Raw genomic sequence first — 17597 nt, 5'->3', positions numbered from 1 at the left:
ATTTTCAAATTATCTCAAAAACTAAATATACATATATACATACATATACATATATATATATATATATTATATAATATATATATATATATATATATATATATATATGCTACGAGTGTGGAAATCCAACTATTTTGGGAGGTTAGACATGCAGGCCCTGCTGTAACGTCCTCGTCCACCAGGTGGCACTGCAGCCCAGCCTCAGTTTATCGGATCAAACGCGTAACGCTGTTAGACCTACATTCTCCACTTTAATCCACCATCAGCAGCAGTAATGCAGCATTAATGTGTTCCCGGCTAGTTTATCTATCAGACCTGGCGCTGGGATTCATATCTGTGTGCATATATATTCAATACAGACAGTTCACAGCTTATTTACAGTAACGGAGAGCTTATTTATGAAGATACACTTGTAGCTCAGTTGTGGCGTTGCTGTGTAAAAGGGCTGGTTTGTTGCCAGATGCAGCCACAGCTGGGGAGGAGAGAGAGAGAGAGAGAGAGAGAGGTGGGACTCCCTGTCTGTTTGGTTGCCCTGGGAGAGGTTTTAGCCATCCTGCTGGTGAGCTCTGGACACGACTGCGCCTAAAGAGAGAGAGAGAGAGAGAGAGAGAGAGAGAGAGAGAGAGAGAGAGAGAGAGAGAGAGAGAGAGAGAGGAGGAGTATCGTTCATCCAGTCAACCTGTTGCAGAACGGACGACGATGGAGGGAACACGGCATTCTGGGAATGTTTGAAGGCGCATTTCGAAGGAAAATCATCGACTGCGCGTCAACAGAGCTGCCGGGATCGACTGCGTAAAAACGGTGCCAAAGGAGGTTCAGCGGTTTTTAGGGTTTTTATTGGGGGGTAATTCTTGGAGGCTCCGCCCTCCCACCTGTAAACTACCCCAGCTGGGGGCGGAAATAGGTTCCTCGCGTTGTCACAGGGGTACAAGGGGGCACGATTAGGGGGATAGAAGAGACAAAAAAGGGGTAGAAGAGGTAAAACGAAGGAAACAGCGCTGTGCGCAAACGCTGAAAGCTGAAGGCGCGTCACCGACACAACGAGCGAGAGCGCGCAGAGAGAGAGAGAGAGAGAGAGAGAGAGAGAGAGAGACATCACCGCTGGGTCGTTCGTCCTGGACACACACATAAACTCTCAGAGGAGACAGAAAAATGACCATCCTGGCGCTCAGCTGACCGAAGCACGAGAGAGAGAGAGAGATAGAGAGAGACCTGTATAGACAGCACTGCTGGGTCATTTTTCTCCCAAACGTCACCTCCCTCGCTGGAACAAGCTGGACTAAATGACCATGGTCCTGTAGGCTGGCACTGCCCACCGCTGCCCAGTGCACCCGCTACACCGTCACCGTCAGTGTCCAGGAGGGCTGCTGGGTAAAAACATGGCCGAGCCCGGGTCAGTTGGACCTACCAGGACACCCCGAAGCGCCAGCTGAACTGACCATGGAGCGTAAACCTGTGGCCACCAAGCCGTGATGACCAACCTGGTGTCCAGCGAGGTGTCCAGAGGTCCAGCCAGGATGAGCGTGGTCATCCCTTACTCCCCGGACATGCCGTGTGACAGCAACGATCAGCGCATGTGGTGGGCTTTCCTGGCCTCCTCCATGGTCACTTTCTTCGGCGGGCTCTTCATCATCCTCCTGTGGAGGACCCTCAAGTACCTGTGGACCGTCTGCTGCCACTGCAGCGTCAAAAAGAAGGTGGGTCATCATGTGTGGTCCGTTTACAGAGACTCTGGATGAAATCTGCTCATTTACAAACTCCCTGATGCTGATTTGGGCGCTTGGCACTTGTTGGCTTTGTGTCAGAGGGGAATTCCACCCGTTTTTTCAAAGCATAATTAAAGGGTCCAGATGTAAACAGAGTCATTCAGAGCGGTTCTGCTCTATAGAGAAACTTACCGAGTCAGAACTGTTCACAGTGGTGGTGATAGGAACCAGACGTCCACCTCTAAAAGCTCCCTCACAGAAAGTTCCTACATGAAATGGTTATGAATTCACTGCCTGATGACTGAGACACTGATTTATGATAGTTTTGAGTTAAAGTTTTGGCCAAAGACATATTTTTGAAACGCATTCATGGTGGAGGAATACATGCAGGGTGTCGTGAGGCAAAATAGCCCCCAAAGAAAACTTATTATCCACTATTTTCCATCATCAACATTCCATATAAACTCAGAAGACTCGTGTAGGTTCACTGGTGGTTCTGGATAGTAAATAAAATGTCTATATTTGTGTTGTAGTCGTGGCGACCCACTGAAATCTGTAAAATTGATGGAATTAAAGCTTTAAAGACCATCAAATGTATGTATTTTTTCAGATTTATCACTTGTTTTTTCATCAATTATCATCAGCATTCCATATAAAAACTCCTAAGACGTGTAGGTTCTCTGGTGGTTTTGGATCATTTCCGTCTGTTTGCATCTCAGCCACTGCAGCAATTTTGAAAAGTTGATGGAATTTCCCTTTCAGAATTTAGATTTTCGATTGCAGCTTTGAAGAAGTTTGAAGACGAGATCTTAAAAACAGCAAATTGCTCAGAATTTCCTCCAACTCAGTGTGAGCTGTAATCAGAGTGATTCAGGGTGGTTTGGTGTGAAATGGTTCAGATGTCTTTACAGTGGTGGTGATAGGAACCAGGGGTCGCCATGACTACAACACAAATATAGACGTTTTATTTATTATCCAGAACCACCAGTGAACCTACACGAGTCTTCTGAGTTTATATGGAATGTTGACGGTGAAATAGTGGGAAATGTGAAATAATAAGTTTTCTTTGGGGACTATTTTGCCTCACAACACCCTGCATGTATCCCTCCACCATGAATGGATTTTGAGGCCAAAATAATCTCAAAACTATCCTAAAACAGTGTCTCAGACATCAGGCAGTGAATTCATAACCATTTCATATAATAAAGTTCTGTAAGGGGGATTTTAGAGGTGGACGTCTGGTTCCTGTTGATGTTCTTTGACGTAATGTTGCTCTGATCGGCCTCTAACAGTCATCGGTTATCATTGGTTAATCTAAATACTTCTGTCTTGTGACCGTCTGGTCCTTTTCTCTTTTTCTATGGTCAGTATTGTATATTAATTGTAAAATCTTATTGCTCTTGTTGGGTTATTGTTTACTATCCGGTGTCGACCAGAGGAGGATGGGTTCCCCTTCTGAGTCTTGGTTCCTCTCAGTGTTTCTGCCTCTTGCTCTGAGGGAGTTTTTCTTGCCACTGTTGCCCCTGGCGACACTCACTGTGTCTCTGATTGATTGTTTACCTCTTAACCGCTTAATTATGCAGAAATTTTAAAAAGTTAGTGGCATTCCCCTTTAACTCATTTACAGTTACCCTTCACTGAATGGCTGTGCGCTTTAGTTTAGATGCCGCTTCTGCTGTTGTTCTGTTCTGGGCTCTTACTGCCTTCAGATGTGTCACCGCTGTGATGGAAAAGAAGCAGAAGCGTTTTGGCTGCTGAATAATGTTTACCAAAATTTTCCATTATAGTGTTTTGCACTCATAAACATAGCAGCTGTGACGGAACAGCTCTGACGAGATGTGGAGAATGAATGAGTTTTATATTTGTATCCATTTACGACCCCTTATACGCTTCACTGAATGACTTCAGTTGATGGTCAGTGTCTTAGTTTGTGTGGAATGATTGTTTGCTTTGGTTTAGATGATGTTTTTCACTCTCAGCACTTGTTGGTTTGGTATGGAGTTTTGAGCAATAACTAACCAAACAGGCCACTGCAGCACCAAAACAAAGCATTTAAACCATTTACATCCCTCCTGTACACCTCAGTGAAGGATTCTGGGTGATATTTACCTCTTAAACAGCCCCTTATAGATGTCGCTGTTCCCTCTCGGCCCTTTTTGTCTGTATATGGGCTCATGAGCAACTGCCCAAGTTCAGATTCAACACTGAAACATCAAAAAGAAGCTGAGATGTTTGGAGAATGAAGTATATTTAACTATTTGCCACTAAATAAGTCAATGACTGTCTGATCACTCCTGAAAAACGATGGTTCTTTAGTAAAGAAAATGGTTCTATATAGAACCATGAACACTCAAAGAACCGTTTTCATGCTTAAATGGTTCTTTGCATGGTGAAATGGTTCTTCAGACTGATGGAGAATGTGTTTCATATGGTTCTATTTTTGAAAAGGGTTCTGCTATTGAGACAGAAGAACCCTTTTTGGTGCCGTACAGAACCGTTTCACCATGCGCAGAATAATTTAAGCATGTAAATCGTTCTGTGAGTGTTCATGGTTCTATATAGAACCATTGTCTTTACTAAAGAACCCTTGAAGAACCATCTTTTTTACGAGTGCACTCATTTAAATGGTCACTACACACTCAGATCAACCTGTGTACCTAGGACACACAGTCGTATCCAAAGGTGTGAAAACCTCAGGTCAGATCAAATCTGAGATTTTTCTGCAAATTTTAGTGCACAAATTCTGTTAACTTGCTGACATATTGGAAAAAAGGAGCTATAACTTTTACACAGGCTTTGTTATGTTAACATTAAATTCATTACATATTAAAATGTGCACTGTGTTTCCTGTAGGACATGTTTTCTCTTAGAAAATCAACAAAACATGTTATTATTTATTATTAGGATGCCTGATGTTGTTATTTCTCTCATCATGGCTACATGGAGCTGATTTACACCTCCAGTTTCACTCCAGCGGTTCAGGCCAGTGGAGCTCATGCGCAGCAGGACAGTGCGACTGTGCATGTAAACAAAGTCCTTATAGGAAAGTCGAGCGTTGTGAGCGTCACAGTCATATTTCAGCAAGTGGCCGGTTTGTATACGGTTCTATTTAGCACCAAAAAGGGTTCTTTTATCGTTACAGCCTTTTTGAAAAGGGTTCTATATATCACCAAAAAAGATTCTGTTAGTGGTGCAGTGGCAAGCTAGTAACAATAGCAGCACCCTTTTTGGTGCTGTATAGAACCATATACAACACATTCTCCATCAATCTGAAGAACCCTTTCATGATGCAGTGAATCTTTTAAGCATGCAAAGGTTGTTCATGGTTCATGGTTTACTAAAGAACCCTTGAAGAACCATCTTTTTCAGGAGTGCAGCTGTTGTTTATGTAGTCTCTCAGTGTAGTGGTTGAATGGCTGTTGGACTTGTGGTTTTGAGCACTAATAATACAGATTTTTCACTGCAGGGTCAAAAAGAAAGAAGGATATCAGAGAAATGAACCCGTTTAAAACCCCTTAAACGCCTCACTGACTGTCTGTCTGCGGGAGTTTAGATATTACTCAAATCCAGACTCATCACTGCAGCATCATATTCGGTCTAGTTTTGAGTGACATTGTTACCCATTTATGAAACTCCTCACTGAACGAGTGCAGGATTGAACTAAACGCTTAAATAAAGCTGCCTAAATCGTTCTTTCACACCTTTTAACTGGACACAGTGAAATATTTAGGGCAGGAGAAAACCAGGACCAGGAGGCCTGATGACGCAGGATTTCTCAGTAAACAGGACATGACTTGCACATAATGGTTGGATGGGTGGATGGATGAATAGATGGATGGTTTAGCTGGAATATCCCTTATTTCCTCTTTTGTTGGACAAGCTTGACTTCGGACTTAAATTACCTAGATGAAGAGATGGATGGGTGGGTGGATGAGTAGATAGATGAATACATAGGTGCATAGATAGATGAATGATAGTTGAATGGATGGATGATTGAGTAGATGAGTGGATAGAAAGGTGGATCCCTTATTTCTTATTTATTCATTTCTTGATTTTGGGGTCAAGTTACCTGGATGGTGAGGTGAACAGATGAATAAATAGATAGACAAATGGATGGGTGGATAGATAGATGAATGGATACTTGGATGATGGATGGATGGATGGATGGATGAATTGATGGGTGGATAGATAGATGAATGGGTGGATGGATGGATGAACGGATGGGTGGGTGGATAAATAGATGAATGAATGCTTGGATGAATGAATTGAAGGATGAATGGATGAATTGAAGGGTGGATAGATAGATGAACGGGTAGTTGGATGGATGGATGAATTAAAGGATGAATGGATGAATTGAAGGGTGGATAGATAGATGAATAGATACTTGGATGGATGAATGGATAGAGATGAATGGGTATTTGGATGAATGAACGGATGGATGGATGGGTGGAAAGATAGATGAATGGACACTTGGATGGATGGATGGATGGATGGGTGGATAGAGAGATGAATGGGTAGTTGGATGGATGGATGGATGGAACCTTTACTTTATATGGAGGTTCTTTAAACCTTAGAGAGGTTCTTCACTCCTACAAAAATATAAGGGGTGATCAAACACAGAGCGCCTGTCTGACGGTGGCCGATGCTTTAGGGACGTTTCTGCTTTGTTTAGAGCTTAAAACGTCCTTTACTCCACCTTCTGTTAGACAGGCTTAACTTTGGGCTTAACGTATCCAGATAGATGCCTGGATAGAAAGATGGACAGATGTTTAAATGGATGGATGGATTGACAGAGACACCTCTAGGTTTGGGAAGCACTGCATTAAACCCTACTTGAACTGGATTAAATAAGCGATATGAGTACATTGTGGATTCTGTCTGTACTTAAACACCGTAGACCAGCTGTGTGGTTCATTAGAAAGAGAGTGGACTGAGTGCAGTACAGCGTGCGAACTGTTCAATAAAAGTCATTGTGCCCAGTTTTTATAGCAGTTTTAAGGTGGCGCTATTAGTGCATTGAACCTGTGTGTCAGAAGATAGTGTGATATTATATTTATTATATTTATATTGTGTGATATTCTATTTTTGCCATATTGCCCACTTTTACTCTATATTTACAATATCAACTCTTAGCTTTTTATGACTGTATGAACATAGAAAACATTTGAATTTGCAAAAAAATAACCCACTAGAAACCCACTAGAAACTCTCTTGTCCTGCGGTAATTTGATTACGGTCCCTATGCGAGAGTTTTATCACTGAGCAGACGAGTTTCCTGCTCTAACAGTTTCAGGGTTTCTTTATGAGCTGATGATGTTGAATCAGGTTTGTTATTAGAGCAGGAAACCCAGTGAAATGTGCAGGACACTGAGGTCTAACCTGAGGGAATCTAACACCTCCCAATCCTGATCAAACACACCTGATCTGGGTAATTAAGCTCTTCTGATCGTTGTAGTCAGGTGTGTTAGACAGGTGCTGTAACTAAACTCTGGGGGCGGAGCTTTAGGACACCTCGGGTACATGTTTATTCCCGGTGAAAGCTTTGTGGAAAAATCTTTGCCAGATTTTCACACCTCTTCTTATTTTTGCCAATCTTTTATTTTCCAGCAGAATAAATTCTCTTATCATATTTGTGGTGCTACTGGAGCAGAGAATCCACCGTCCTGCTCTGCTCTGGACTGGACTGCTGATTTACCTTGGGCACCTGAGCTCCATATGTCCTATAAGGAACATGTGTATGGAGGCCTACATCCTGCATGAAGGTTTGGGTTTAATGAGTAACATATGTCCAGACATTCTGTCTTATAAGGCCATAAAACGTGTGGCGCAGAAAGGTGTAAATAGACAGGATGTGCGATAGAAGCCAGCAGAGGAGCTTATAAACATCAAAATGGATCGAACCTTCAATTTATTTCTGAATTTGTTTTACAATATCAACATTAAAACAACAAACAGTAAAATATCAACTCTAATTTGCCTTCTTAGTCTGATCAAAGTCCTTATAGGAAAGTGTGTTTGCTCAGCAGCCATCTTTGCAACACCGCCGGACAGTTATTTCCAGTCATACAAGTCCAGGCTCCTCTCTCTTTGAATGTGGAGAGACCAAAATACTCAAAACCGAAGGTCAAATTACCATTTAAAAAAACATTTGTAGTCACTGATAAAATCTGACAAAAACTTCATAAATAGTTTGTAGTGTTTGGCTCAGTAATACACAAAAAACGGGTTGTTTTGGACGTTCTGGCTACTGTGCTTCTCTTCTCACGGCATTACAAGCAAGCTGATTGGCTGTTTTTCTTGAAGGGCAGGACTTTCTCCGCATCAGTATACATTTATAGGTTTTTTTATGGATGTGTACACAGAAACCAAAATAACCTCTGCTTTAAGCAAATAGCAAAATACAAAATTGCAAAATCGTTTTCGATTTTGTGCAGAATAAAAAGAAATAAAACACTTAACAGCTGCTACATCAGAACAGCAAGCATATTTTTGTGCACTGAAAGAAACACGCAGAAACAGTCTATGAAGGCTACAAATATATATATATATATATATATACATACACAAAACCTTGTATCTCCATTAAATGATTTGAAAATGCCTGTTGCTCTTTACATTGTTTGTCAATTTCGTGATAAACGGACCAAAATGACATGAAAAGATGTCCGGTTCCATTGACTTACATTAAAAGTAAGTTTGATAAAAGTACATTTTTCTTTCTCCTGTAAAGTTACAATTTTGGAGATACGAGGTTTTGATCCGACAGCTGTATGTATATAGTATGCATATAGTAGTTCAGGATGGTCACTCATTCCTTATCTCGATAATGCTAATGCAGAACGGTTGCTAAGCTCTGATTGGATGAGCAGACATTCAGGAATGTTTTTTTTGACTGGTCATTATACAGTGTTGAAATGAGTTCATTTTTTTTGGCTGTGCTGCCAGTAAAGTTCCTGTTGTGAGTCAACACAGCTGTTTAGATTTAGTCACAGGGGCCCCCTAGTGGCCCACACTTATAATCCTCATGGGGTTATAGTCACTGATAAAATCTGACAAAAACTTCATAAATAGTTTGTAGTGTTTGGCTCAGTAATACACAAAAAACGGGTGACGAGTTACCCACAACCCAGTCACCGCCACCTGCCTTGGACTGGCTGCCCACTCTACACTGAAGTCTCCTAACTATTACTACCTCCTAACTATTACTACTACTATTAATATTAGTAGAATAATAATTTTGTACGTAGTTTGACCAGAGGAGGATGGGTCCCCCCATGTGAGCCTTGGTTCCTCCCAAGGTTTCTTCCTCAGCTCTGAGGGAGTTTTTCCTGGCTTGCTCACCTGGAGGATTTACAGTTCATGTTGAAACTTTGTTCTAAACGGATTTCTGTGAAGCTGCTTTGTGACAACATCAGTTGTAAAAAGCGCTATACAAATAAATTTGATTTGATTTGATTGATTTATTAAGGCCCAACTCTATCAGGATGGCATCTCAGTTTTGAGATGATAGGAGAAAGTTTGAGCACAGCTGGAGCTTCAAATTCAGCATTAATATACTGATAATGAACCGAATGCTTGAGGCATTGACGGATAGCAATGTATGCTAAGCAGTGATTGGATGGCTGAGGAAATAAGGTGGAGCTTGGTGGAGAGTGTAATGATTTGATTGGCTGTGATACAGTACAGGCACTCTCAGAAAACAAAATTTAATTTTGTTATCTTTAAAAATGCAACCTGAATGTTCTTTGACACTTGATTGGATACGCCTGTGATCAGTCTGAGCATCAGATCAAGCTCCGTCACAGCACATACTCTGCAGGCGCTGCAGGCTGGACGGAGCGCTGGACTCGACTCGGCTTCTCAGGATCCACACAACAAGGTCTGACAGGCCTGTAATGAAGGCAACAGCTGTGGAGGGTGGACGGTGGTGGAGGGTGGATGGTGGTGGAAGGTGGCCACAATAGCCAAGCAGATCAAACCTATTCCTGACTCCTGGCAGAAAATCAAACTCTCAGATATAAACAGCTCTAACATCTCTCTCTCTCTCTCTCTCTCTCTCTCTCTCTCTCTCTCTCTCTCTCTCTCTCTCTGTGTGTCTCTGTCTCTCTGTATCTCTCTCTTATCTCTCTCTTTCATCCCTCGCTCTCTCCATCCTCTCACCCTCTCTCTCCTTTCTTTCATCTCTCGCTCTCTCTTTTTATTTATCACATTTTCTATCTCTATATATTTTTTTCCCTCTCTTGCTCTCTCACTCTCTCTCTTTTTATCTCTTTCATCTTTTTTCTTTCCTCTTTCTTTTTTTCTCTATTTCTCTCCTTCCTCTCTCTTTTTTATCTCTTTTCTTCATCTCTCTCCTCTTACCTATCTGTCTCTCTCTCTCAGTTATTCACATGCAGAGAAAACAAGCACTCGTAAATCTCTGTGCCTTTTGGCAGCTCCATACGTGAAGACGAAGCTTGTTGCTAAGCAACAGGTAGCTGTTCTTCATCGTTGGTGGGGGGGTTATCAACAGGAAGGAGTGATCTTGGTGACAGATGCAGACTGATAAACAGTAAGCAGTCTGCCTCTCCCAGTCATTAGCAGACTCGTTGTTTTTCTCGTTCTCTCTCTTTGGACGGTTGAACACGTGTGGCTGATTTTAACGTTTTAATGAATCCAGCCGCCTGCAGTTGTTGGAGTTGCTTTAATTAATTCATTAATTAATTTGGGCATCTTAAACTAATTAGCTCAACACACACCAAAGTAGAGCAACTCGGATAACTGGAGGCAGTGAGTTTTTCCTTTTCTTTTAATGTCGGAGTCTTTCTAAATAAGTCCCCAAAAATGCTGAGGTTGATTTCATTACACAAACAAGATCACAGCAACAGCTCCCCAATGACTTGTATTCACGTTTAGCCACATTAAGGTGGAGTTCGGCCCCCTTAGGCATGTTTGGTGCCTCTCAAGTTTGCTTCTTTAGTCTTAGCATGAGGCTAACATAACTAACACGCTATGGAAGCCTGTGCCCCACAAATTGGCCAATTCAAAATTATGTTGAGTGGCTAAAGCAGTAGAAGCTGGCATCTTCGAGCTTGTATGTATGTCAGTGTCAGAAACTACATAAGTAATTTGTTTAAGATCACTTAACAGCTCTAGCTAACACCTCACCAGTTAGCGCTGTGCTAACTGCATGTCTACACCATCAGTCACTCATCTCAGACTGTGTGGAGTTGTTCAGTATCTCAAAGGATTCGTTCACACAGCAGGTAAAAGTGGCCCAAATCTGATCTTTCTCTTCATATGTGACACAGATGTGTGTCAGTCTGAACAGATAAACACACTGAATCTGACATTTTCAGTTTCCGATTTGAGACGCTTCCAGATGTGGTACTGAAATCCGATACGTATCCGATCTGCAGCAATGTGACTCAGTCTGAACAGCCAGATTGGAATTCATGCAACTTTTCCGTCAATCCAACTCAACATTCGTCATTATTTCACGTTGCTGAGACTCATAAACATTTGCGCTGATCTTTCTGTTCCAAAAAATTAGAAGAGACTCGTCTAAAATCCTCTGCATGCAAAGAGATTTTGAAAGAAATGGCCAAATGTGGCCGCAGGAGAACGAGGCTGCAGCGTCAAAGAACAGCTAAAAGTCTGAAAGCAGAGTTTAAAGAATCCGAGGACGCGAATCAAAGAAGTGACCGCGCCCTTTTTACGACTCAAACACATTCTGGGTGATGAGCCCAGCTGTCAGTCAGTGAAGCTTCATGATGGCTCCTGTGATGCTGGTGAAGATGAAGCCGATCCTCCGGGAGCGACTGGCGTTCGTTGGCGGTCGTGATTGTTTACCTCTGGATGAGCCGTGAAGCAGCGTGACGCTCTGTTCTTTTGCTCATGTGGGTCAGTTTAGGAGCTGGTCTGTTCAGACTGATGTCTCATACAGATCATATTTAAAAGATAAACTGAACAACCAAACAAAACAATCAGATTTGGTGATAAAATCAGATTTGGGCCACTTTTACCCGCTGTGTGAACGCAGCCCTATAGACTTGATTATGTGGTTTCTGATATTGTATAGCACACTGTGATTTATAAACATGGGCGAAAGCTTTGCTGAAAAGCCCATTGACATCGTTGTGTTTCTGTTTTGTTTTGTCGGTTCTGTTATGTGTTCTGGCTTTTTTAATGGGTTGATATCCTAATGGTGGCGCAGTGGGTAGCGCCGTCGCCTCACAGCAAGAATGGCCTGGGTTTGATTCCTGGCCGGGTGACCAGGGTCATTTCTGTGTGGAGTTTGCCTGTTCTCCCCGTGTCTGCGTGGGTTTCCTCTGGGTACTCTGGTTTCCACAGTCCAAAGACATGCAGTCAGGCTGATTGGACGTGCTGAATTGCCCCTAGATGTGAGTGTGTATGTCTGTCTGTCTGCCCTGTGATGGACTGGCGACCTGTCCAGGGTGTATCCTGCCTTCCGCCCAATGACAGCTGGGATAGGCTCCAGCACCCCTCCGCGACCCAGAAGGATAAGCAGTTTAGATGATGTATGTATGTATGTATGATATCCTAATAGTTTAACAGGTGACCAATGGCTAAATGCATGTGATGGTTTCCTAAAGGGATCTGAAGGTATTCCTCAGGAAACTGGTGGTCTCAATGGAAACCATTGAGCCAATTCCCATTAGAAAGCAATTAAAGTAATTGTTCTTTTTTCAGTAGGGAGTACAGGAGCCACAGAGCCACAGTTTCACGCTCAAAAAAGATGGTTCTTTAAGGGTTCTTTAGTAAAGACAATGATTCTGTATAGAACAAATGAACACCCACAGAACGGTTTGCATGCATAAATTATTCTTTGCATGGTGAAATGCAAAAAGGGTTCTTCTGTTGTTACTAGTTTGACATCGTCACAGTAGCAGCACCCTTTTCAGAAAGGTTCTATATAAACAACCATATAAAACATTCAATTTGAAGAACTATTTCACCATGCAAAGAACCATTTAAGCATGCAAGTTTTCTTTGAGTGTTCATGGTTCTATATAGAACCATTGTCTTTACTGAAGAACCCTTGAAGAACCATCTTTGTAGAGTGTAGTAAAGTATAGTAGCCTCCAGTTTGGGAGGTTTTTGCGGTTTAAGTTTAAGCTGCGGCTGCTTTTTAGTGATGCTAATTTGCTGCTGTTTATTGATAACAGTGAGTCATACGGTGTCAGAAACCACATAATCAGGACTATTAGAGACACTGAACAGCTCCACACAGTTTGGGGTGAGTAAGTGATGATTTAGGCGTGCGGTTAGAGCGATGCTTCCTTTTTAAAACATTTCGGTTCACCTAATTGTCACTTTAACAATAATTAAAGTGTTGTTGGTCTGAAACTCTCTTAGAAAGTGGGTCGAGAGCAGGTTCTCCACTCAGCTAGCACTATTTCTACCCAATATGATAAAGCGGACATAAGCAGACTCTCAGACGGCAAATAATCCCCATCTGTCCTCAAGAGCCCATTACGCTCCAGCGTCCAGCGGCCTTCACGCTTCCCTCAACACTCAGTGTTCCAGCTTCAGTTTCAGACTTTACAGCTCTCTGGGGTCTTAAAGTCTCTTTTACACTTAAATTTTACAGTCTAAACTTTACACAGTACAGCTCTTTGGAACTTTACAGTCTGAACTATTACAGTTTATATTTCTTCATATTTACAGTCTGAACATTACAATTTTACAGCTCTGTGAACTTTTATTCTGGCTTTTACAATGTATGTTTTTAAAATGAGTTTTACAGTCTAAATGGTATATTTTACAGGTGTCTTGAACTTTACACTTTTAATTTTACAGTTTTCTCCTGCCTGTAGTTTTACAGGCTAAACTGTTGCAGTTTTTATCTTTTCTGATGTTTTAGGCTGTACACGTCCTAAAGAGTTTTACCGTCTGAACTTTACAGCTTACAGCTCTCTGTATGTGTGTTGAGTCGTGTGTTGAGCCGGTTGTGTTGAGTCTTGTGTTGAGCTGGTGGTGTTGAGTCATGTTTTGAGCCGGTTGTGTTGAGTCGTGTGTTGAGCCAGTGGTGTTGAGTCTTGTGTTGAGCCGGTGGTGTTGAGTCATGTGTTGAGCCGGTTGTGTTGAGTCGTGTGTTGAGCCGATGGTGTTGAGCCGGTTGTGTTGAGTCGTGTGTTGAGCCGATGGTGTTGAGTCATGTGTTGAGCTGGTGGTGTTGAGCCGTGTGTTGAGCCGGTTGTGTCGAGTTGTGTGTCGAGTCGGTGGTGTTGAGCCAGGTGTTGAGTCATGTGTTGAGTCGGTGGTGTTGAGCCGGTTGTGTTTCGAGTTGTGTGTCGAGTCGGTGGTGTTGAGTCGTGTGTTGAGCCGGTGGTGTTGAGCCGGTTGTGTCGAGTTGTGTGTCAAGTCGGTGGTGTTGAGCCAGGTGTTGAGTCGGTGGTGTTGAGTCGGTGGGGTTGAGCCGTGTGTTCAGCCAGGTGTTGAGTTGTGTGTTGAGCCGTGTGTTGAGCCGGTGGTGTTGAGCCGTTTGTTGAGCCGGTTGTGTCGAGTTGTGTGACGAGTCGGTGGTGTTGAGCCAGGTGTTGAGCCAGGTGTTGAGTCATGTGTTGAGTCGGTGGTGTTGAGCCGTGTGTTGAGCTGGTTGTGTTTCGAGTTGTGTGTCGAGTTGGTGGTGTTGAGCCAGGTGTCAAGTTGTGTGTTGAGTCGGTGGTGTTGAGCCAGGTTTTGAGTCGTGTTGAGTCGGTGGTGTTGAGCCGGTTGTGTTTCGAGTTGTGTGTCGAGTCGGTGGTGTTGGGCTGTGTGTTGAGTCGGTGGTGTTGAGCTGTGTGTTGAGTTGTGTGTTGAGCCGGTGGTGTTGAGCCGTGTGTTGAGCCGGTGGTGTTGAGCCGTGTGTTGAGTTGTGTGTTGAGCCGTGTGTTGAGTTGTGTGTTGAGCCGTGTGTTGTCCAACAATCAGACACTCTAGCAGTGTTTGTTAAAATGAAGTGTAGTCTCTGGACGGTTCTCTGGTGCTAGACGTGATTAATCTTGACCTTCTGCTCTCAGATCTAAAATAGCTGAGTCGTTTCCATCAGACGGGAGATAAAGCACCGCTCCTGCACCGCTCCTGCACCGCTCCTGCACCGCTCCTGTCTGACGCCGTCCTGGTTTTTAGGCCAGACTCCGTCACCAGCCGGCTTGGCCCGGTTACTTCACGCTGTAGTTTTGAGGTGGACGTGCTAACAGACATGAGCGCTGTGTGGGTGAAGACTTCTGATTGGCTGTTCATCACTTTAGTCACAGGTCCCTCTGATGGTTCTCCACAGACGCTCTAGATCCTAACACTGCATTTAACGTACACTGGAAGAAACGTCCATTAGATCAAAGCTGAACAGCAAAATAAACAGGAGATTATAGTTCTTTCTTTCTTTCTTTCTTTCTTTTTCTTTCTTTCACTTGTTTCTTCTTTCTTTCTTTTTTCTTTCTTTCCTTTTTCATTCTTTGTTTTGCTCCTTTCTTTTTCTTTTTTCTGTCTTTCATTCTTTCTTTCACTCCTTTTCTTTCTTTCTTTTTTCTTTCTTTCTTTCTTTATTTCTGTTTTTATATATTGTATTCCTTTTGTTCTTTCTTTACTTTTTTATAACTTCTTTCTTTCTTTCTTTCTTTCTTTCTTTCATCTTGTTTCGTTCCATCCTTGCTTTCTTTTCCTAACTTCATTTCTCTGCTTTCCTTCCTACATTTTTCTTTCATTCATCTTGATTCTGCTTTTTCTGTTTGTCTTGTATTCTCTGTTTGTTCTTTATTTAATTTCTTTTATCTAACTTCTTTCTTTCTTTCTTTCTTCCTTTCTTTCTTTGTTTTTATCTTGTTTTTTTGTTTGCTTTCTTTACTTCTCTTGCTTCATTCCTTTCTCCCTTCTGTCCTTTTTCTCTCTTTTTTCTGTTCTGGTTTTCTTTTCTATTATTTTTTATTACATTAAAATGGTCTTTTTTGCTGTTTTTTTTTCTCAGAAATATAATTTTCTGATAATGTTTTGTCTTGTAAACTGTATTTCCTCCAGGCTGCAGATCCAGTTCAGTGAATTATTTATCATTTATTTTATTTGGAGGGTTTGTAATATTTAATCAGACTGTGCTGCTCTGATCTGTGTGGCCGGTGGTTCCAGCCGTCAGAGCGGCAGTGTGTCTGTCTGTACAGATCAGAGTGAAGCAGGTTTCACTCTCGGCTGGTGAAGTCAGTGCGGATGTTTCTAGAATGTTTTGTTTTCCTGAGCAGCTGCTCACATCAGCGCAGAGTTTAGCCTCGAACGCCCCCTGATCCCCCGCTCACAGAGGGAGGGGAGGGGGAGGGGTGTGTGGGTGTGTGTGGGCACAAACACACATGCATGTTTGCGTTTGTGATGAAACACTCTGCGCACACACACACACACACACACACACACACACACGCACACACACACACAGTCCTATTAACAGAACACCATTAAGAAGGAGGTCAGATCTTAATCCCCCCATTCTCTCTCCCCCCTCTCTCCCCCTCTCTCTCCCTCTCTCTCTCCCCATCTATCTATCTCTCTCTCTGTCTCTCTATCTCTCTCTCTGTCTCTCTCTCCCCCTCTCCCTCTCCCTCCTTTTCTCCTCTCTCTTTCTCTCTCTCTCTCTCTCTTCTCTTTCATTCTCTATCTCTCTCTCTGTCTCTTCTCATTCTCTCTCTCCCTCTCTCTCTGTCTCTCTCTCTCTCTCCCTCTCTTTCATTCTCTATCTCTCTCTCTGTCTCTCTTTCGTTTTCTTTCTCTCTCTCTCATTCTCTGTCTCTTGTCTTTCTCTCTCTCTCTCTCTCTCTCTCTCTCTCTCTCTCTCTCTCTCTCTCTCTCTGTTCTATTGTTACAGTATTCCAGTATGAATTCTCTGTTATTCGGACAGCACTGGAGGTTCTAATGAAGGTTCTGTGTTCTCTGAGGGAACTGCAGCTCAGTGAATACATCTGTTGTGTTTCCATTATTCTGTCCCCCTCAGTGTATTACAGTGCCTGTAGAGGTGGCGTGGGGTCAGCGGGGTCAGCAGCTGGGTTTAAAGTTAAAGTTAGGTTAAGGTTAGGGTTAGGGTCAGCGTTGGGGTCAGGTCAGGTCACTGAACTCCCGTTTGGGGAATATATATATACAGTGCCTTCTAGAATTGTCAGCACCCTTAGTAAACATGAGCAAAGAAAGCTTAGAAATATGTATATGTTTATATATGAATTAGGGGCCAATATGACGATATTTTATCATTTACATGATAAATTACGTCACAGTGAGCTTTTATAAGCTTATCGTGAACATCGTCAGTGCTTAAAGAACAACGAACAGCGGCATGTTTCTTTACAACGAGAGCGTAATTAGTCATGTTTAACTGGAGTTTTGTTCATATATGTATATATGTATACACTCACCAAGCACTTTATTAGGAACACCTCCTTGTTTCTACACTCACTGTCCATTTTATCAGCTCCACTGACCTTCACTCTGTAGTTCTACAGTTACAGACTGTAGTCCACCTGTTTCTCTGCATACTTGTTTAGCCTGTTCTTCAATGGTCAGGACCCCCATAGACCCCCACAGAGCAGGTATTATTTGGGTGGTGGATCATTCTGTGGTGTGTTTGTGTGTGTTGTGCTGGTACGAGTGGATCAGACACAGCAGTGCTGCTGGTGTTTTTAAACTGGTGTTTTAAATATCCAGCCAACAGCGTCCTGTGGGCAGCGTCCTGTGACCACTGATGAAGGACTAGAGGATGACCAACACAAACTGTGTAAAGCAGATGCTGCTGACTCGTATATGTACAAATATATATATATATATATATGTGTGTTCACTTTTTTTAGGTTTGACATGTTGGTTTGATTTTATATATAAATATACCCACACACACACAATATATACACTCTATGGCCAAAAGTTTATGGACACCTGCTTCTG

General features: G+C 42.5%; 1 protein-coding gene across 1 annotated transcript in view; it reads left to right on the top strand.

The window, feature by feature from the left end:
• Window positions 1-488: 488 nt before the first annotated feature.
• The window catches only part of LOC118809003 (calcium-activated potassium channel subunit alpha-1-like), a 189437-nt gene continuing 172328 nt past the window's right edge, over window positions 489-17597 (top strand). The window contains 1 exon segment of the mRNA XM_036571914.1: window positions 489-1694. Coding sequence (XP_036427807.1) covers window positions 1470-1694 — 225 coding nt within the window. The 5' untranslated portion in view covers window positions 489-1469.

Source organism: Colossoma macropomum, unplaced genomic scaffold, assembly GCF_904425465.1.
Source record: "Colossoma macropomum unplaced genomic scaffold, Colossoma_macropomum, whole genome shotgun sequence".
NCBI classification, from domain to species: Eukaryota; Metazoa; Chordata; class Actinopteri; order Characiformes; family Serrasalmidae; genus Colossoma; species Colossoma macropomum.
The sequence above is the reverse complement of the archived record's forward strand: the minus strand, read 5'-3'. Positions and strand labels throughout refer to the sequence as shown.